General features: G+C 24.6%; 1 protein-coding gene across 1 annotated transcript; it reads left to right on the top strand.

Moving 5' to 3' along the window:
• LOC112603508 (general vesicular transport factor p115) lies at nt 1-23,162 on the top strand. Its single transcript, XM_025352104.1, has 14 exons — nt 1-296; nt 447-675; nt 1,826-1,994; nt 3,270-3,366; nt 3,996-4,197; nt 4,259-4,583; nt 4,658-4,812; nt 4,912-5,114; nt 5,183-5,305; nt 9,717-9,827; nt 9,912-10,092; nt 12,158-12,357; nt 12,460-12,564; nt 22,754-23,162. Exons 1-14 carry the CDS (start codon nt 219-221, stop codon nt 22,925-22,927), a joined length of 2,352 nt encoding a protein of 783 aa, XP_025207889.1. The 5' UTR covers nt 1-218; the 3' UTR covers nt 22,928-23,162.
• The last annotated feature ends 1,437 nt before the right edge of the window (nt 23,163-24,599 follow it).

Below are 24,599 nucleotides of genomic sequence, written 5' to 3'. Positions count from 1 at the left end.
TACTTTAAAGCATAAATTATTATCATTATTATAATATTATTTATGTTTTAATTGTTAATTTTTTTTTTTTCACTCAATACTCAATACTCATTAGTTTATCACTTTGACACTACCCTCGATTGACGTCCGTTCGTCGTTTAAATTTCGAGTGAAAAATGTTTTTGTACTGTTTTTTTTCTTTTTTAATTTAAAAAACGTCTGGGAAATTGCCTATATCGATGGAATATTTTAAAAGTGGCTTAAAAACGGTGCTCGGTACACCCGACATCGAAGAACAACCGTCCGGTGCTGATATTGTATGCTATTTATATACTAATGTTTCAATTAACACACACACACACACATATCACTTGTATATTCTGTGCAATTTAAATATTATATATAATATGATATGTGTGTGTGTGTTTTTATTTGTTTTAACCAGCTACATTTTACTTTGTCCATAGGTTGAACGTTTAGTGGATCGAGTTCAACATTCCACGTTACTGGCAGATAGACGTGATGCATGTAGAGCACTTAAAGCCTTATCACGAAAATATCGCATTGAAGTAGGTGCTAAAGGAATGGATGCCTTGTGTCAAGTATTGCAGCAAGACCGCGCCGACGCTGAAATAGCTAGCTATGTTTTGGACACATTAAGACTTATTATGCATAATGAAATTTATGAAGAAGAGGGTAAAATATTAAATTTATGTTAAAGGTTATTAATTATTACTCTCTATTAAGAGGATGCCACACCCACGTATTATGTTGTCTCTGTTTCAAAATCGTACAACATATAAAATTTGTACTCAGCAATTTCAATTTTATGTATTAACCCTCATTAATAAAAATAATTATTATCAATAGTTTTGATCATTTGTAACAACAATAACAATTTTAATAACATATAATATTGTTTTAATAACAATATTTGAAAACTGATCAAATGGCTAATATGCCTGTGGATACCTTAATTAAATTAAAACAATTTGATAAATTTTACTAAACTATTGATGGGTTTTAGGACTTCTAATGTTTTATTACAGTTACAGGTATTGTAAAGTTTAATACTTTAATTAAATTATAATTTTTATGAATTTATCATTATCATAAAAAATAAATTTTACGACCAAATACTTATAGCTGATCCATATTTTGAGCGACTCACTTTTAAGATTTCTTGGTATTTTGTCGACCCAATATGTGCCTATGTACCTAATCATTAAATTGGTTACTAATAAAAGTGTTAAATTAATAAATAAAAAAAAAAAAACAATATATTGTTTAAATTTAAACTTTGAGCACTTATAAAAAAAACGTTATTGTTTTTTGATAAGTTTAATTACTGTAATACTAATATAAAAGAAACCATATATTCCATTTTTAAAAAATTTCTCATACCTATAAATAGTTTAAAAAGAGCCAAAATTATATCATGTTTAAAAAACTTAAACATAAATATTTTGTGAAAATTAAAAGTTGGTTTTGTATAATAATTATTTTTTTGATATTTCCATTTATATGAAAAGTACTAAAAAATGTTTAGTATTGAACACTTATATTTACAACTTAATCATATTCACTTCTAGAAATCATTTTCAGAGTTAATTTTAAAGCTTGTTGTTCTGTTCAAAGGTGATATGACAAAAAAAAAGAGTAAAACTTATCAATTTAAATTTTAAATATGTTCAGAAACTAAAATAATATGTAGTTGTTACCATTCTTTTAAGTAAAATTTCTAAATACATACCATTTTATTTTATTACATATAAAGTTATAAATATAAGCATTTAATTTTTTTCTTAATTATTGAATAAATTAGTAAAATCATTTTTTTTTTCAGAAATTCCTGATGTAACTGCAAAAGATTCACATAAATTGGGTGAACGTTTTACAGAAATATTCATAAAGAAAAAAGAAAATGTTGGTTTGGTCTTGGATTATCTAGAAGAATTTGATTTTCATGTGCGGTGGCCAGCTCTTCAGTTACTCCTACTGTTATTAACAAATAAGTGAGTTAATATAAAAACAAAGGAAATATATTGCTTACAATTACATTTAGTTTTTAAATAAATAAATTCTAATTGTTACAAATTACAATATTGTATATTTCTAAATTATTTATTTATGTATATATTGTGAATTATTTATCTTTGTAAAGTTGGATTTTTTAAAATTGTATTTAATTAAAAATCATAAATATGTTATTATAAGTTAACTTTTATAAAATAGTTTTTATAGGTGTAGATAAGGGTTAAGAAATTATTAAATCTAATAATCAAATATTGATGATTTAATTAGAAACCATTAAAACTTATTCTTTTAGAATAAATAAAGTAAATAATACTAAACTTTGATTTATATTTAAAACTATTTAGATAAATCAATTAAATTTTTTACTTTTGGTGTTAATACATATTGTAAATATATATATATATATATATATATATATATATATATATATATTTAAAATATTTTGAAGTAAGTTGGAATCCTTAAAACATTAAAAATTATTTTAAATTGAAATTGTACCCATAACTAAAAATTTTATGATGGAACAAGTTATTCCAAAAAAAAAAAAAAAATTAAATATACAATATTTTGACTAGGTACTCGGTAACAATATAATATCATAATTCTAAAAATTATATACAACTACCTGTATGTTATATTTAACTAGTTATTTTAATTTTTTTAGTAAAACTATGATTTACAAAAAAAAAATTCTAAGTATTGTTTAACTTTTTCTTTCTTTATAATATTTAACATAATTTTTTAATTTTATGAATTGAAATTGGATACTTATTATAAAAGTGTTTATTAATAATTATGAAATTTGGAAATAATATATATTTTTATAAGTTTTTATAGTTTAAATAACTAGTTTGATAAGTGGGTTCAAATTGTAAAGCATATATTATATCCTACAAGAATTGTTGATTACCATTTAATAAAACTATTATTGCTGATTAATAATAATAATAATTATTATTATAAAACCATGTTTGTTTAATAAATACATATACATTTTTTTTAAAAACGGATTTCGCTTCTAAAATTTAAGTGAGTTTTATTACTAAAATTTATGAGATATTCAAATGCATTGAAACTAAAAAAAAGAATCCTTTGTTAAGAAAAATATTGATTTAGTATTTTATTTAATGTATACACATTTTAATAATAACTATTTTAATTGTTAAAAAAAAATTGTTTAAAATTTTTGAATTATTCAATTTTATTTTGTCATTCTGTTAAATTTGTAAAAATTAAATTTTCATTAATAATAGGGCTAAGGACGTGCAAGAAATGATTTTGGTCAGCCCAATGGGAGTTTCCAAACTAATTGACATGTTGAGTGACAGCCGGGAAGTGATCCGAAATAATGTGAGTTCTATTATTACTAAAATATTTATGTTTCATTTCAGACCCCTTATTTTTAACAAATAAATAAATAAGTGTTTGGCTACATTTTATTTTTCAATATTTTCTTATGACAAGCTTATTTAAAATGGTTTAAAATGTACATAGTAAACTTTATATTTGTATAAATAATAAATATTTTTGTTTATTAAAAAATAACAGTATACTACTAATATTATAAATTAGGAGTGCTATTAAAATAAATGTAAATTTAATAATAATTCTTACAAACACAATTTAATGATGATATTTTACTTTATTTATGCTTACTTGTTTTCATTATTCTTAATGTATAAGCAAATGCAAATTAAAGCTGTTTCAATAATACAAGGGTATATATAGCTATGATCACATAAATGTATTATTCAGGTACATTATTTTCATTATTTTTACGGTTCATATGCATATCATTATATATTCTACTTTGTCTTAAAGTGTGATTTGTTAATAAACAATTAATAAGTAACTATGATATTAAAATAATTTTTATAGATAAATAAAAATGATTTTGAACAATTGTTTATTTTCAAATTGTATTAAAAAATTTAATAATGAGTAATTCATTAATATGTACTCATAACAATTTGTTTTAGTCTGTTCTTTTGCTAACATTACTGACAAAAAGTAATGCAAATATTCAAAAGATATTAGCTTTTGAAAATGCTTTTGATCGGTTGTTTGATGTTATACAAGAAGAAGGCAATGCAGATGGAGGAATTGTTGTTCAAGACTGTCTGAATTTAATGTTTACTTTATTAAGAAACAACATTTCCACACAAAATTTCTTCAAAGAAGGTCTGCTCTCCAAAAACATTAAAATATTATTTAGTAGTAATTCATAAATTTGTTTATTTAGGTAATTTCATATCACGGATATTGCCCCTTTTACAATTGCCTGCTGTTGACGAGTGGCCTATCCAGAGAATAAATAATGTACATTCAGTTCTTCAAATTATACGTACACTGGTATCGCCAACCAACCCAGCTCAAGCTACTTCTTCATGCCAACAAGCCATGTTCACATCTGGAATCCTAAAAGCAATATGTGACTTGTTAATCGCCAATGGTGTACCTCGTAATCCATTAACTGAAGCCATATATACTGTAGCAGAACTTGTACGAGGACATAATGATAACCAATCATTTCTTGAATCTGTAAAGTCCTATGAAAGTCCTCCAAAGTATATTATTAAATCTGTACTAATTTCTAAATTTTTAATGAATGTAAAAGTAATTTCTTCATTATGTATTTTAGGGATATTCTGTTATTATTGTTATGTACAATGTTAAGTGACAAGCAGCCATTTGATATGCGTTGTGCGGTGTTATACGTTTTCCAGTGCTATTTATACAGAAATGATTTCGGAAAAATGAAAATTGTACAAAAACTATTACCATCAGAAAAAGAAGGTATCATAATAATGTACAATGTGTTGCTAATTGCTATTGTTTTGATTATTTATTACTTACTAAATTCTCTCTCTATTTTTACTTGTGTGTATTATACAGTAACTGAAACTTGCATCAGTAATCTTCTTTGTCGAGGTTTGTTTAACAAGGAACCGTTAAACAGTTGGTTTTCAGCAGTGGTACTTTCACACGCTCTTATTGATAATCCAGAGGGTAAGGAAAAGCTGCTGAATGTCAAGTTGTCATCCAGTGATAATGATCCACCTACATTGTTACAACAAATAGTTAGTTCTATCCAAACAGTATGTATTTTCTATGGTTATAATAGTTACAATATTAAAAAGGAATACTTAATTGGTATTATTTTTAGAATGATAAAGCACAATTTAAAATTGGCTATTTGATGTTTTTATCTACTTGGTTTGCTCATTGTTCACTGGCTGTTGAAAGTTTCTTGAAAATTAATACCGGCATACCATACTTTATAACTCAGGTTAGTGTTTATTATTTATTCGTAATTATTTTCTGTGTTTACTACAATTACTTCCTTAAAATATACTCTTATATGGGTCATATTGTATTATATTTTAGATTCTGAGCAGAAAAATGTATATATAGGTTAAACAATGATAATAGTTTTTACATTTATTTATTTTTTTGTATCTAATCATATTTTATAATACTAAAAATGCTTCAATTTTCAACATCAGTATAAAATTGGATCTATCTGTACTTTGAAGGCTTATATATTAAAGCATTGAAAATATAATAAAAAATTTTTTATAAATATATAAAAGTTTAATGTGAAGCCATAATAGTTTTTTTTTTTTTAAGTTCAAATATTGACAAAATTTACTGTTAAAAAACGTAATGGCAATTTTTCTTTCAACAATTTTTGTTAATTTATTATAATTCAAAGACTATGCATAGAAAATTAAGATTCAAAATATTTTAAGATTTATTTTAGCTATTTATATCATGAACCTATTCACATCATTCTACAGTATGTGATATTGACTTTATAAGATAATAAAAATCATGTATGAAATTAATGCTTATCAAAAAAAATATTTGATAATATAATAAGTGCATGTTATTTGCAAAAGTTAGTGCAAAATATTGTACTAATAGAAAAATTATTATAAATTTTGTAATTTTGTAATTTATCTAAAAACCAACATTTTTCTATCGTTAGAAAAACACTAGATTATAAACATATATTTTGAATTGCAAATAATTCATAAATAATTCTGTTTGGTGTTAAATATTATTATTATAGTAATAAATTATGTCACTTTAGTAATTGAAAAGTGTTAATATTGAATATGATAAAAGAAAAAAACATATTATAAATTTCAGATAAACTCATAGTTAAAATACATATTAATTTCAAAGTAGCGCTTGCTTTATTCCCTTACTCAAAACCTATTGGTTAAATCGTATTATTTTACTCTTTTAAAAAGACATTTAAAAGAAATCCATTTAATATTAAATATATTTTTTAATGTTCTTTTTGTATCATTTATTTTAGAAAAAAAATAGTATCTGCTTGATGAGAACTCAATAGTGATTATAAGGGAAGGTACTAAATCTCCCACATATCACACTATTAGTATAAAAAAACAATTACATTAACGGTCTTAAAAATATTAAAAATTGCTTTGATTAAAATATCCATCCAACCTGAGTTTTATAGTTTAGTCAGTCAATATTATATTGTTATATATATCATTGTTTTAAGTTTCTTGAATATTAAAATAGTAATCAATATTGAATATATTACAATATATTGACATGTACCAACATGTACGGATATGCAGTACACCATATAAATTAATAAATCATTTATTCATATGGACTACACCATGTTCAGATTAAACTCGATAAAATATTAATTTCCTTATCAGATATTATCACACACTGATAATTCATCAAAATAATAAGAATTTATTTATAATTTTCTCCATTTACTGTAATTCCCTTAAAATCATTATGACAATTTATTGTTAATGACAAAATATTGATTTTTAAATGTATTGGACACGCAAGACAGATAAAACTGTACGATTATATAATATATACATTCAAAAATAATGTAATATAGTACTACACCTATGATTTATAGAAATTAAATTTGTTATTAACTGACATCTAACTTTAATGTTTAGTGTATACTTATTATTTATTAACTAGTTATTATATTTGTCAATTTTTATATAGAAACTACCAATATAAGCGAAAAACACATAATTGTGCATGTTTTTTATTATAACACAGCTATGCAGGTACACATAGGTATTTGTTTTTTGTTCGGATCTAATCGTTTTCTTATGAAATAATTTAAGTGAGGACGCAATATTGATAAATTCAAACAAAATATCACAAATAAAAAACAAATAAATAATTGAATAAACGAATCAATACGATCGGGTACTTCGAATTGTTTTTAATTTTGACGCATTCACGCCCACTCTCGATTTTTGTCACGTAAAGAAGTATAATTTTCATTAATTGTAGACTGTATAAAAAATGACGCAAGTATAAAAAATGATATAAAACTCTATTACTCTTTTTTACAATTATATTTGTAATATATCTAAACTCGTCCGTGCTGTCTACACAAATCAAATGTTGCTTGTTCTTAGAGCACATCGTAAAATACAAAAAGTGCAATTTTTTAGAATTTAACTCTAAAATTTACCTATATGTTTCACAGATTTAATAATATAAGTGATATTTTTGTAGGCAATTTTTATGCGTTTAAAGTAATATAATGTGCAATCGAGATTTATATTTGTATATTATCTCTATTTTACCACTTGACTGAATCTGCAACAAAAAAATTTATATTTATCTATATATTATATATTATATAATAATACATGTATATTATTGTACTATTTAATGATGTATAATTGTTAATTATTTTCTCGTATATATTTTGACACATACGAAATAAATTAAGTTGTGTTTTATACAGAACGAGTCTTTTAACAACTATCATATCGTTAAATTATTGTGTTTTTCAAAAATTTAAATTTACTTGGATCGAATTTATTTCAACACTACATAAAAAATAAAATTGAGTTTTATAATGATGAATACTTAACACCTCAGAATATTGATAGTTAATTTTATGTTTTAAAGAATTACTTATTTTTACTTGTAGATTAAATTTATTTTTTGTTAATTTTTTCCAAAAATATAGACATTTTTATTATACTAGCTTAGTAAAGTCAAATTAAGTTAATATAAATATTATGAAAGTTATGACATGGTGTATAGAAAATAATAATACACGCATATTGTAATTGCTAAAAGTTGTTTTAAATCCCTATAATGTAATAAAATAATTAAAACGTTAGAAGAAAGATTTTGGCTTAATATATAAATTAGTTAGAAAAAATTATACATAATAAATATTTTCAATATTTTTTAATTCTTGTAAAAATAACTTATTGGGACCCTTGTTTTTAATTTATTAAATTTTTATTTTAAATATTTATGTAAAAATTATAAAAGATGAATAACTACAAAATAATTTATAAGTTTTCTTTTTTTTTACTGAAATTTGAATTCAAATGTTTATGAAAAAAAGTTGTGCTTAAAAACTTGTATATTTGTATTTTTAATAATTTTAAATGTTTGTTAGAAAACTTATGAAATAAAATTAGATTCAATTAAGATTACATTTTTATCATCATTTTAATAAAAATTAGAAAAACTTGAAAATATTAAACTTCTATAAAAACATAAAAATTAATTTCATTTTGATGCTATGAATCATTTTCAATGTTGGAAATTAACTTCATTACTACTTTAAAACATCATAATAAGTAAAATTATATCATTGTTAAAAAAAAATTAAGAATATAAATTTGTTTTATATTTTTCAAATTTATATGCTATTAATACTATGGTTATTTATAAACAAGATATTATTAGTTTGCTGTTAAAGTAATCGCTCTGTATAGTATATTATGTAAAATTTTTATATTATAATATTTTATTTATAATTTATGTACATTTATACGACCACCAGTTATTAGCAAGAGGTCATAATAATGATTGTAGTGTGTGTTATTGATTATTATTTTCAATTTCGATCCAATTGAACTTTATAAACTATTATAAATGTTACATGTGACATTTTCTTAAATTTGTTACTGTGTTTAACGTCTTTTAAATTACTATAAGACCCTTATTACTTTATAGCAGCGGTTCTCAACCTTTTTTTCGTTCCGTACCCCTGTTTAATATTTTGCTAGATTGTACCCCTTATTATAATTTTTAAACTTTTTCACATAATTACTTTTAAAATATTTAAATAAAAAAAAAAACAAATTCTATGTTACATTCTATACTCCATATCTATTAGATAAGTTGACGGTTAAATTTTAATTTGTGGCACAAATTTTGATTTTTAATAACATAAAATGAATATTTTCGAAACGAATTGTTTTAAATAAACAAATTCAACATTTAAAACACTTATTTTTTCTATAGAATTCTGTATATTTTTAAATTTTGAGTATATGTGAATACATTTAATACTCAAATATACCAAAAAGATGTAAATTTTACAATAGTTTAATAATAATAATAATACATAATACGTAATTATATTATAGACAATAAACGATTTTTTTAAACTTAATTTATTATTTTCATTGAATATTTTAATTTTTTTTTAATTGTATATATTTATATCAAAGAAGCATAAAAGATAAGATCATATTATATAGATAGCTTAAATTGAAAACCTTTAGAACTTTTTTAATGTTTTATCACCCGATACAGTTTTATTCAATTACACTCTTTTACTATCAATTATAATATTATATGTATGCAGAATTTTATTAATTTCGTATACTGCATATCACTTATATCTTACTTATATACAGACGAATCGTCTAGAGAATGAAGAGATCGAAGAAATCGTTAGCGGTCTGAGTACATTCGTTATGGGTATATGCCTAGCGTTCAATCCTGACACAGTGGAAAATTTCAAAAAAGTAAATTTTATTATTTTCTTATACTTTATTAACGCACTAAAATTTTACAAAACTGACGAAGTTTTGCATTTTTGTTACTCTCAGGATAGCCTCAGACATTTGATTACCAAACGCATAGGCGTTGAAACATTCATAGATAAATTAAATGACGTGTCTCGAAACGAATCGTACACGCGAGCCAGCAAACACCCGCAGCCGACTGCCCAAGACTCTAATTGTCTATTATTGGATTACGAGTTTTGCAAGTTGTTTAAAATGCTCGAAGGTGCGTATCTACCATAGGTACTATAAATTATAATAGTATAATATGTATACCTATACAATATACATGCTTAAAATATGATACTATACAATATTTTTGTTTCTGATATTATTGATGATTTAAAATAAACTATAAGCGATGCTCGCAAAGATATTTATGATAATAACAGTAGTTGTATTATTATATTTTGTGATTTTTAATGAGTAGCTTGCAACTCATCTAATCTATATACCATATAGTTTTTTATAGTCGAAATGTTAATAAACAGACTGATTCCCTAAACAAACTCTAGAGATCTGGACAGGTTGAAAACTTATTGCCGGTTCAAGTTCACTTATTTTTCTCGACAGCTTATACGGTCCATCTTTTTTTTTTTTATGAGTAAGCCTGGCTCAAACAGCCGCCTTGAATATTTTCTATAATAAGTTTAATATGGTCCTAGTAGTTATCTTTTAATATTTTTTTTAAGTACTTTTGATTGTTACATTAGTTTATAAATACAATTTTTAGTATTACTTTTTAGATCAAATACTTAGGTACTCTAAATTACATTTTTATATAAATAATATAAGTATGGATCAAAACATTTAGTTGTTATTTTAAAAGTTAACCTTGATTACAAAAAAAAAGGCTTGGCCCATGCAGGTCTTTAGCATATTAACCCCATTTTAGATTCTAAATTGGGTGATGAATTTATTGATTTCGTATTGATGTGTGTTTTTCTTTATTTCTTTATTTTTATTTTTTGTGTTAGTATACGGGATAAGTAGTTGATAAAATGTTTTGATTTTCAAAAATGAGTGTGGTTTAGAATAACAAATTAGATTTAGTTTGTACTTTAGAGAGGTCGAAATTAAAATGTATATATAATCAAGAATAAAAAAAAAATGAAAAACAAGAATTTTTATGCAAATCCAATCATTGACAACATTGATTTTATTTTTTGATAAAACTCAAAAACATAGATATAGATATTTAAAATTTTCCCCAAATGTTTTTACTATTTTGTTAGTTTTTTTCATTTACAGTAAAATTTTAAAAATATTTTGAATTTATAAAGGCAATTATGTGCGATAGATATTTTAAGTTCAAATTTAGTTGAAATTATTTATTTAAATTAGAAATAACGATGTATTTATACCACGAATCTATTATTATCGTTTAACGTTATTTACAGAATTATGTTATTGAATTATAAGTTGTATAAGTTGATATAATATGGTATAAATATTATGTATTACAATAATAATAATAATAATAATAATAATAATAATAATAATATAATAAATGCAATATTTTCGGAAAAAATTTGTCAACTTGCTGTAATACTAAAAATAAAATAAATATTTTGAATAATTATGTGTATATCATAAAATACACTTAGTGATATAGGCTGACAGACCGTCTCTATTCAGAATCGTTTTTGTGTTTTTATTTATAATGATATATCATTGAATTCAAATTGAACACATCCATTTTTTTATAAAATTGACTTGTCTATATATTTTCTTTGAATTTAATCAAAGTTTTGATTCTGAGTGAGCAATGAATATGTTAATTTTATAATGATGTTTATGTTTTGTGTCTGTCGTCACTTTTTAGGGAAGTAAAAATGCTTCGATTTTCGACTTTAAAGTTTGTATCTGATAAAAAATTAAATCTAGTTTGTACCCAGAGGAGTATTGATTAATACATTGAGTCATAAGTTAATAATAATAATATAATACATAAATATATATTATTTTAATAATATAATAAATGCTATATTTTATAAAAATTTAAATTAGACTACAGTAATAATAATAGTAAAATAAATAACTTTAATAACTGTTTCAAAAAACATATCATGAAATGTACTTAGTGTATAGGTTGACAAACCATCTCTGTTTAAAGTAGAAGATGCACAAGTTTGGTGAATCACTCTGTATATTGTGTATTTATAATCGGTTTTAGAATACAGTTGCTTTTGTTATCATTACGTTTTTCATATTTATTACAAAGAGATTGTAGGCCGTGCCATCGTCATATAGGATATTGTCCATAAAATAACTCATGTCTATAAACGCAGGAATGATCATGAGATCACTGAACACACTTCCCGGACAGGACGATAGTGAAAAATTGGTGACCAATCAAAAGCTAATCGAAGAGCTCAATGCCACCGTGGATAGTCTGAAAAATGAATTGTCTGAGAAGACTAACCGGATAGAGGAATTATGCAGGCTGGCCAACGATTTTCGAGACGACACGGATCGTATAAAAACCGAAGTGTGTATGACTTGAAATTAATTTTTATTTCTCTAACTTGATGTAACCGCAAATAATAATGTATCATGGCATAATGCTGAATCTATGTCTATTGTATCTCAGTTGTTTAGACTCCAGGAAAATCACATGTCGCTCATACAAGCGTATCAGCTGAAAGAAAACGAATTGGAATCGTACAGGCGTTTACTAGAAATGCATGGAATTTGGGTAAGTTGATAAATATGTATACAAAATTATATATGTGTAAAGTTTACAGCTAAGTTTTGAAAAAAAAAATGTTAATATCAAGCAAATCTTATATCTTCATTAAGCCAAATTAGAATCTCTAACTCTTAGTTTTAATTTCTATTCTGTTGGTTAAGTAATTATTTAGTGGGAATGCACAAAACTTTTTTTATCGAATAAAATATACATATTTCGTCTCTGCGATATTTGAATCTATCGCGTACAATAGTATACTGCGTACGTATACAAGATGATTTATCAAACATGACCATCCCCATATTTCATTTAATAATGAATTTATTAAAATTCTGCTTTTTAGAATATAGTGTAAGACTATTAACTATGTTAAAATACATAGTATAGTACTGTTTGTACATTTTTTTAAACAGTTTTTCTAAATTTAAATATTACACAATATTGTTCAACAGTATTTAAAGTAAATAATTGTAATTTTTACTGCACTAAAAAATAATTTTTTCTTTTTGAAGTTGTATTAACAAAATTTTACTATCATGTTTCAAATTATTTTATTTTATGCTTTGATGATTATATTCTATAATAATAATCATAATTAAACAAAAAAGTGGTATTAAGATAAGTACGTGTAAGATAACCAAAAAAAGTATATTTTCTAGTAAACGCAATCTAAAATTGAAACTATATTTTTTCATCGTTATAAGTAAAAATTATCGTTGAAGGTATTATTAACTGTAAAATAAGCACCATAAAATATTATTTGATAATTTTTTTTTTTTTTTGTAACAAATGCATTTTTTGACATACATTAAATTTTGATTATAAAAGTGATTTAAGTGAAAAATTTGGAAATAAATTGTTTTTTGTTTACTTACAAAATTCTTTAATAACGTTTAGCAGTTAATAATTAATATATAGGCAAATAATAAAACAATAACTTATTAATTTTAAATTCTGAGTAGAGTGATGAATGTATTGATTTTACAAAGATACGTGTATTTTTTTTTGTGTTTGTGTTCACGATAAGTAGTCAACAAAAACTTCGATTTTCAACTTTGAAGGTGATTCTGGATAGTAAATTAAATCTAGTTTATATTTTGAATGGTTATCTTAAAAGTTTTTGTATATTATTAATGATACAAAATAACATTTAATGAATATGTTGATTAATTTTAAGATATTACCTAATACCTACCCTACCTATTAGTATGACATAAACTTATCCGCACTGATTTAGGGTAAGGTGATATTGGATCAAAAGTAATAACAACTATATAAATAATATGGTAAAAATAAATATACAATGTATTATATATATGTATATATATTATTTTAGTTACTTTAAAAAACATATTATGAAATATACTTAGTGATATTGACTTATAGACCGCTTTCGCTCAGAATCGTATGAATTCAAATTTAATACACACATAATACTGACCCACTAAGACATCTAATATACAGCAGAGTGGCATCCATTTGCCTATCTTTTTTTTATTTAATGTATGTATTATTATTATTACCTAATCTTTACTCTTACAAACTTAAAAAAATATTTAAATTTAAATGGCCTAATGACGCTGCGAGTTACAATAAAATTATAAATAATAATATTAATCATATAATATTGCAAAAAAATCTTGCCTTCTAAGCTACTGTCGTGCAATGCAAAATGGTCTTCGGATTATCAGTTTGATCTTTCTGTAAAATATGCAGTCATAACCAAATACGGCAGTCATAAATCGTAAATATCAACATGACAGAAAATGTACAGACCACATAATTTAATAAATAATTATTATATCATTATATTTAGACAAATATTTATATATCTAGATATTAAATTATTTTTATCCTAAGTATTGATCAAAATTTGCACGGGTATATAATATAGTTTTTTGTCCTTGCCCTTTTATTTATTTTTCTACGTGAGAATTGGTATTTAAAATAAAATAATTGATGACAGAGTATCCTCATTCATCATGACATTTGTGGTGCACTATTCATCTGTAAGCTTATTAGTTATTTAGAAAAAAATTAAGTAAACGTTATTAAATTAATATTCAATGTTTATTATGTTTACGTTAACATTATTAGGATAGTATTCTGCTTTAAATTTTTAATTTAAATTTATAGATCATCATTTAAAAATCAAGTTTATATTGGTTGCACCAAAAAATACAAGTATAAGAAGTACCTATAAATTATTTAAAATGTTAAAATTGTATATGTCTTGTCTTAAATTCTTCGAAACTAAAATTATAAAAAATGTAATATATTTTGAAAAAACGATGATTTGCTGTTAAAGAAAAATAGCCCTATAGTGTTCTAGGACTTATTTTACTGGTTCCTTATTATTATAATTATGATTATCTATACAAATACATGTAAAAAATATAGGAACCTTATAATTATAGTTTGCTTGTTTGGCGTTTGGGGCGATTACTAATTAGTTTGTATTGTTTTACCTACTTTTATATAGTTTAAAATAATTATTATTTTGTACATTATACATCAACGGAATAGTTTGTAATTTTGTGGGATGATTGTAGAAAAACGTCCGACGCAGACGCGATCATGTTATTGCAGGTGTATACTGCGTGGTAAAAAAATAAAAAACTGTATATTACACCATTTTTAGTTTTATATTTTACTTTTGCAAATTCAATTTTAAATATTACAATGTTTGAGCATACATTTTCTCTGTAATTGAAAATGTTACAAACAAAAGCCAAATCTTGAAATCTCGAATAATTCTCCCTCAGTACCTCAGTAAATATCGAAAAGCATATCGCGCGTATTACATAAAATATTGTGTTATTTTTTTTCTCGATATTTTAGTTTTTTCGTTTAATCTTATGATTTATTGATCTTTATAGTAGAACAAATTGTTATTTAAAATCGAATAACTCAAATGATATTCCAATGTATTCTAAACAAATATAAATGTCAGCAAATTCATGATTCGTACAAATTATATTATACACAATTATTTGTAGCAATATTAAATTATTATTTAAAACATTAATTACTAAAATATCATTTGAATACTCATTTTGTCATTAAAAGATTTAATTTATTATTAATTATAACTAATTATAAATATTTTTAACAATGTCGACAATATGTTAACGATGGCCGGTAACCAATTAAGAGTTAAGAGTTAAAAAAAAAAACCCATAAACTGTAAATAAAATAAGAACTGTTAAAACGGTGTAATATAATATAATTAATGGCAGCTATAATTGAATAATGTTTATGGTTTATAAATACAATAAAAACTTTAAGCTAAACCCGTAGAGTTTGGATTCGTGAATTATTTATTTTATAATAATCATATTAGTCTCTCGGGACGTTTATTAAACCAGTCAAAAAAACAAGTAAATATTGAAACGTCGAAATATGCGAATTAAAAATGGAAGTTTCGAATATTAATATTTATTTTTATACTTATACACTCCCATAAAATAAGATCAAAGAGGATTACAATTTATGTAGGATAAGGCCTCCAATTCTTTTCTGCCGGCTAATTTTTTTCGCATCGAGTCTATTAAGGTATTACGCAACAAATTTTAATTTAAATGTTACTGGATTTATTAATGAGGTTTTATAGTTTAAGGCTAGAGTTGTCATCGTATAATAATTATATTAAATATAACTGCGATTTAATGATTTGAAATCAATACAAGTATTATACAATATATATGACAATGAAATATAATATTTGCATTTCGCTCCACAGTCATCTCAAATATGCAAAAATTAATAAAGATAAAATAAAATAAGTAAGTAAAAGTAAGTCTAAACAAAAAAATTGCTTGACCTCAATCTGTTAATTTCATTAAATACTCAATAATATTTAATTAATAATCATAAACATTACTATTGGATCAATGTAATATAACTTAATACATAATTAACGACCAATGTTGTAAAGAAAAATTGTAACTTGTAATCTTAAAATAAAAAAATAAAAAGAATGAAGGGTGTGCTAGATTAGTGAGTAAATATACTATTATGATATAAATATGTACATATTATACATAATGTCGCATCCTATAGCATAAATAGCATTATTGCCCACCCCACAAAAAGAAACAATATTTATTTTTTTATCGCGTAATTATAATAATAATATAAATAATTACACATAATAATCTTGATATTTTTTTCGACGAATTTAATACTTAAACTACACATTACCTACAAAAGTTGTTCAATTATTATGACTTCCAAGTAATTGAACTGTCTGTATACTTAATTAATTTGGATAACCAATTTTTGACACCCGTCTCAATACATGAAAAATGAAATTGTAGATAGTTATATGCGGTGATCAGATTTTCAACTGAAAGAAGTGGGTTTATCTGCTATGTAAATATTGAATAAATAACATTTTTTTAAATTTTAAACAGGAAGCTAGTATGTTATATCCAATCGAACACCTGTGCAACATCGAGAAAAGCAGCAGTACAGTTATTTTTCTCTATATTACTTTAATACGATGAGGGAGTATTGAGAAGTGTGCCAGGTTATGAAGTGACTATTACGATCAAAAACTTCCTTTGTAACGAAAAAATAATCTTATCAGATAATTGTGTTAAAAGTATAAGTGAGGAGTATTGAAGTTTTTTTTTGAAATGTGTTTGGCTATACCTACTTCCGACTTCGTAAGTTATAGTATGAGATCGAATTCAGGGGACTTCTGAAAATATACAGAGATGCGATATGTTGGACTACGGCTGGTAAAATACTTTTGTAAATAGTATTATTTGCAAAAAGAAGACCTAAAGTTTTCAATTTCATTAGAGAATTCTGAGTTGTACATGTTGTCATGAGTTTTAAAAGATAATATGGACAAAGTACGAGTATATAATAAAGTTTTGCGTTGTGTGTATAGTTCAAGAAACAATTTAGTTTAAAAAAAAACATTAGGATTATTTAATTACACAATGATATGATAAAAGCGTGTTTCTGTTTCGTAAAACATACAATAACATAATTATGGATACGACTTATACCTATACATATTATTTAAATGTTAAAAATTACTTATTAATCCGCGTTGCGCTATTGACCGATGATAATATTAATTTTAATTCAACGGTGACCGCATATGTATGTAGTATTTTGTGTTTATTTGGCGAGATTGAAATTATATCTACATATTTTAGTTAAAATCGCTAGTTACTTTTAAATTATTTTAAATTCAATATTCAAATTTTAACTCTAGGGTTAGCTAATTTTGTTAACTTCTACTAATTTTTGTTGCAACCATCGTCGGATTGACAAGGTATCGGCCTACCGAGTTTTATTACAGCTACAGTTATCGTACGGTTAAATAATTTAATTCAATTATATTTTTTACTAATGTTCTTGTACTAATTTATCATTATTATAAAAAGACAAAATTAAAACTTAAAACTCATGACCGGCCCACTGGGTTTTACTCGGTAACTCGCCGCGCCTATTCGGCCCTAGTTGCGAAGGTTCTTTTTTATTGTATATAATATAGAACAACTCATCTATAAACTTTATAGAAACAATTTTTGTGGACGATATATAATTTATAAACTTGAAAGAAAACTATAATTTTGTTATTATATTGTATCTCGAAAGCAATCGGTTAATTAATCTTGGGCTTCTTCTACTTAGAAATAATGCTGTAAAACACACCATCATCCGTGTATATTAAAGTTTTCGCGAGCGTGCGTGTTTGTTTAATATTCATAATAATATTATATTATACTATTACACATATAATATATATTACGGGAAAAGTATACAATTTGGGCGTTTTCTACAATGCTCGGGTATTATATAAATTGTCATCCATATATTGGGCAATTTATGTAATAAAATATTTAATCGTAAGGTATAGATTCTTATGCTGTCTCTTTGAGTGAAGTTTTGGTTTTTGCCACATAATCGACTTCCAGAAATCTTCCTTTTCAAATTACAAATTATATATTATGTCATTTATAATGTGTGGACTGTTCCATTGTAAAAAAGCCAATAAGAACAAACAAAGTTATTATATTTTCTAATAATATAATTATTATAGTATACATATATATCTTTATTCATTATAATATTTTAACTTGACTTTTCGATTAAATATTATATTATATTATATTATATATTGCCCAGTATACTAAGGGCATTGTAGAAAACGCCCAAATTGTAAACGTAGCCCGTAACATACATAATATGGTTTAGGTAAGTTATAAGTTGTATCTAACGTTGCTTATAAATGTAGTGTATTTGGAGCTCTCAGCTTATATCCTTAGGTAGGTATCTACTCCTAAAATGTATTCCTACTTAATACCTGCAATCCGATTGTTGTATATATTTATATTATATAGAATCATTGTTGTCAAATAAACATCCCCGTGATATCTTAATATGACAATATTAACTGCCAGTATGGCAGCTGTACACCCATTATAATTATTTACTCGGCCATGAATTATACAGTCTCGTGTATATGCATGTATATACTATATATATTATATACGTGTGTCAATATGCTTATCACTGTACTACTACAGTCTATTCTGTAAATATAAGGTATTGTACACAGAAACGTTCGTACTTCAGTAAGGTTATGTGCAAATGAAACCTAGAAAATTATTTGAATCTGAGTAAGTTATTCGCTGATCTATGGATCTACTTTTGTATCCGCTCCATCTGATTTTACAGTATAAAATAGATGTTATGTTGAATGTTATTATTTTTATTTTTTCTGGCGTTATGCTAGTTTAAAAATGCACTATGTGTTTCATTTGTTGTTGAGCAATATATTTAGCCATAAGGTACTTACTCTGAACAAACTCCTTCATTTTTTGTATAGAAATATTATTTTTATATAATTATATATGAATAATTATCTTGTTCTATTGTAGTCTGTAGGATTTCATAGTAAATTTGGAAATTAATATTATATACCTATAAAATAATACTTATATAAAAAGTATATAAATCTAAATTTCTGGGTGTGCCAACCTTACGAATATATCTTACATGTCAATTATTTTTGAATTTTATTTTGTTTTCAATTTTTCTATTTATTAATTACGTATTATATTTTTGAATTTTCAAGCTTTTTAATTGTATTACATACGCGTGTACTATGTATTAGTTATAATTTAATTTATTCATAATTTTTAATTATTTAGTTATTTATTTGGTTAAAATTTCATATTTAAATATAAACTAAAAGAGGGGGTAAGTTTTTAACTGCTTTGTTTCCAGTAAGTATCGAGTTTACCTTGCATTTGGTCTCATAATTGATTAAGTCACTGTAATGCGTGTATTAAATTTGAATTAAATAATAAATTATTGCATACAAAAAACGATTTTAAGTAAAGATGGTTTATCTGCAGCCTATATTACTAAGCAGATTTTATGAAATTATAATATATTTATATTGCTATTAAAGTAATTTATTTTACTATTAGTAATTAATATTAGTAATACAGTTGACGATTGAATTAATTTTTGCTGAAAATATTATATTTTAAAATTTTATTGCAAGTATAAAATATAATAATATACGTTAAAACTTTCAAATTCCCAAGTATTCTTTTCAACTATAAAAAGTGTCCCAAAAAAACAAAAAATAACTTTTTTATATTCAATATTATATTCTTTGCTCTGCACAGAATTTAAAAATGTTTGCTAAAAATCTTATAACTTTACTGTGCAATATTCGAAAGTAAAACCAATAGATTAAAAGACATATTATTTATTAGATTTTGACCAAACTATGTTGGTTTCTATTTGGTATACACCATTTTTTGTTTTATTTTTATCTTCATACTACGTGCACATTTACAATTTATACATTTAAAAATTATATAATAATATATTGGATGCTGTATGTTTAGTCGTGTCTTCCTTTAGCGGCTCATGAAAGAACGTGAAAACCCGAGGTCCACTCTGTATAATATCGTATAGTGTCAGTTATGTTTTTTTTTTTATAGATTTAATTTAATTGAATCGGCTTTTCGTTTATTATTATTGTTCTTTTTATTAGTCTCTTGAAAAGTACAGGCTTGTGCTCTATAGCTGATATATAATAATAAACTTAGTACAAAAGGTCGATTTTTGCTATATTTATTTTTAGTCAATTTTTATGTTTTTCTTTAAAGTATAATCTAGTTGTTATGCCGGGTCCACGTAATAAAATAGTCAACAAAACTCAGTTTTTCGATCTTAGACAAAATATTTAAATTGTTTTTAAAAACACATTGTTTTGTTTTAATTTTGTTGCCTATGTGTGGTCCCGGTTTTTCATTTTTATAAATTACATAAAATATTGTTGGTTTTATTCAAAATAACAAATCATATTTTTATAACTTAATATTCTGAAACAATTTTTTTCCTTAAAAATCAATTCAATTCTATATTATACATAGCCTCATAGATAATGCATAAAATTGTGGTTGGTGTATGTATTAAAAATATTGTTTTTTTTTTGTATTTATATATATATATATATAGGTACTATTTTATAATCTCCTGTTGGGATCGCAGTACAATGATAGTTTTTTTTTTTAATTAAACTCTATCTTATTTATCAGTTGTTTTGTTTACAACCCCATTATAAATTAATGGATTATATATTCAATTATTTAAGTTCTTTTAAAGTACGAATGTCGAATATTATTCTTGTTTTATATTTTTTACGCGAATAATGCGTTCTTTTTTATAAGGTCGTTTGCTTCAGAATATACTCATAATACAAAATTTCTTATGCATCCATTGTATACGATATATTGATACGTAGTAGTATAGAAGCCCATATGTTGGGTTTTTATTTTTGATATTGCTTTTTTTTTTAAGAAAAATGTAAACCTTTTATATCACCCAGCTTTACGCATGCATAGTTACATATGACTATGAATATTCAATTTGTATCTCGTATATATATTATTATTATATGCGTGTATATCTCATCGACAGTTATATTGAGATATATTATTAACAAATATAGTGAATTAGACAGCAATCTCTCTCATCAAAAATGTTTTGAATATCTTACAGTATAAATTCCTAATCGCTCGATATGTATTTTGGTATAATATTATGTTTTATTTATCATAAGTACTATTACTATATAACATATTATACTCAACATAGTATAAGTAGTAAGTACGCTACACACATATACAAGAATATTATCATGTACTTACATAATTTATTAACAAATTCGAAATTATTTAGTCTGCTAAATGTATTATTATTAATACCACAGCTATATTATATTTTAATGTAATAATTAACGAGGCCAGTTGTTGGTCCGATCTCTTATATTTATAAATTCGTTTATTCAATGTAATATCATAATAATAATAATTTATTTATTTAGCTTTGTCAAATTATATTATAATATATTTTTAAAAATGATTTTAGATATATCATTATCGTCCATTCAGCAAAAATATTGTAATAAACTTTAATTGAGAGGGACGATTCCTTCAAATTAGTTGTAGGTTAAATTAATTTAAATATAGGTACCTATATTTTATATTTATGTAAAACACTCTCGACTCGTGAAACTTATAATGTTTGTGCACTCCATTTATAAAGTAAACAAATTTAATGTAATACATCACGTAACTTATGACTCAAACTCAATACATCACCTAGATAATGTATATACATTATCTTTTCATCCTTTGTGTAAAAAAATATTACACAATACATCAATAAATTCACATTTTTTAAGATAAAATAATGTTTGTTTAAAATAAAGCTATCACACAACGATCAATTTAAATTAAGTTAATTTCAACATATGCAATATATCATGCTCAAAACCATGATGTAATTACAGCAATAATATTCACTCAGTGTTGCTATTCTCAAATAAATCAATAACAGATGTTCTAGTAAAATTCGTGGGAAACATGAATGTTTTTTTATGTTTTTATAAATATCCGTGTATAGATTATGTAAGTATAATCGCGAACAGTTTTACGGATACATTTGAATGGATTAATATATACTATGTCCAACGCGTTGGCTAATCAATTAACTCTACTGCAATAATGATTATATCATAACAATACAAATTTGACGAACGTATAGTTTATAGTAGTTGATATTTTCTAATTGTTTGACTGTATTGCCTCATAAGGTTTCAAAACTTACTACATTTTTTTATTTTGTTTGTTTATACGTTCATTAGCAAAGTGAAAATCCGATCGTCAATCAGCAACAGGAATCAATGGTCAACGCGACGGCGATTGCGGGAGGACTGCCACCATTGCAACAACAACAGCAGCAGCAACCACAGGAAGAAGGGACAACGACGCACCAACGGACGCTCGAGGAGTCGTTTAGGAACGATTTGAACGTCTAAAACGTCAACAGATGCAACTTAACCTGCCACTGTACTTTATACAAATGTTCCACACCCGTTAACGAGTATTATACCTATAAATCATGTATTTGTATTAACACAATATACTTGTAACGCTCTGTCGATAGCCAAAATCTGTACACGGGTACCTAATGTTCGACAAAAAAATCTAAAATTTATATAATAAACATCAGACACCATTTATACAGATTATTTATATAGGTATGGATGTTTTTCGTCGTTTTTGAATAAAAAATAAGTCATTGTATTATTTTTTACCTCTGTATCAATATATATTAAATAACCTATTAATACTGTTGTTTTTTTTTTTTTTTTTGTTACAATATAGTATAAAGAAGAGGAGGTTACCGTTAAAAAAAAATTGTCTATTACAATTCGTTGGTTTTTTCTATTTATATTGTTATTATTAGACATTTCCGTCCACGGTCGTCAATTATAATATTATACGCTCGCGCGCGCGGACCGTCAATTGAACTTAATTACGCGACCTCTGCGCCGCCGCTGTCCCTACTGACTGCACGTACAACACTTGCGCGAATTGAACTCGGCCAAACAACTGAAATTGGTTTTAGTATAATAAAGTATTATACGAATTATTATATTGTTCGCAATCGTTGCTCGCCACCACCACCACCTCCGCCTTACTATGCGAAACAGCTGACATCTGCGTTACCCCGTGCATACCCATCGTTGTTATTGGATGGATGAGAGAAGTGAAAGAGCAAAAGCGCCACTCCGCTAAAACGAATAGATGAACCTCTTCAAAAATATCGCTTACGCCTCGATATTTTTCATTTTTTGTGTGGCAACGTAATTTTGGAATTCGCATCCGTTACGGAATGAATGAACGTCGTACGATTCGTACGAATGGATGGTAGATCCGACACGGAGAATATAATATTATGTGATATTATGATATTTATTTAATAAAATATTGACAGCGTGCAGTTATTAATCGTCGTGTTTTTTCGTTTATTTGTTGAATAAATAGGAATTTAATAACGGATGAGTACTGACTATGAATAAAATAAAATGTATAATTATATTTAATAGGCAATTTAATTTGTATTTTAAAATACATATTGTAATGTTTACAATAAGTAATAACATATGAATTACAAATGAATTAAGCGTTATAAATCATTAAAAACAGTAAGAGTTATTACTGTAAAAGAAAAAGTACACAAAAAAAAAACAATATTGAAAAACTCGAGAAAGGGAAGGATGATAAAAAAAAATAAAATACTATAGACATAACTGTAGAGTTATTGAAATTTAATAAACGAAAGTTTTACGCATTTTTTATAGAGAATATTTAAAAGAGTTAATCGATAGTTGACTGTAACTATGGTAATGTAAAAAAGACTAGCATATCTATATAAGGTCAAGATTTAAGATCCTAACACTCAGCAGGGTGGAAGGGAAAGTAAATATGTGATATGTAGCAGAGTTAGGAGGGCGAAAAAATTACGAAGACCCTTAAATGTTATTCAAGATTTTACAATGAGTTAATGAATTACTAACGACTGCGCAAGAATTAATTCTTCGAGTGGCCAAGATAAATTTTATAAAATCTAATATAAAAAGTTTTAACTTGACTTAACTATTACTTTACTTTATTTTACCATTTAGTGTTTGTTCATTTAATTAT

Source organism: Melanaphis sacchari, unplaced genomic scaffold (assembly GCF_002803265.2).
Source record: "Melanaphis sacchari strain LSU unplaced genomic scaffold, SCAv2.0 Contig10_pilon_pilon, whole genome shotgun sequence".
In the NCBI taxonomy this organism is placed as follows: domain Eukaryota; kingdom Metazoa; phylum Arthropoda; class Insecta; order Hemiptera; family Aphididae; genus Melanaphis; species Melanaphis sacchari.
Note: the sequence above shows the minus strand (reverse complement) of the source record. Positions and strands in the feature narration are given on the sequence as shown.

Coding starts and splice junctions, on each gene's coding strand:
- LOC112603508 (XM_025352104.1), top strand. CDS start 219: ATGGAATATTTTAAAAGTGGCTTAAAAACGGTGCTCGGTACACCCGAC. Junction 4,584..4,657: donor TCCTATGAAAGTCCTCCAAA/GTATATTATTAA, acceptor TATGTATTTTAG/GGATATTCTGTTATTATTGT. Junction 4,813..4,911: donor ATTACCATCAGAAAAAGAAG/GTATCATAATAA, acceptor TGTATTATACAG/TAACTGAAACTTGCATCAGT.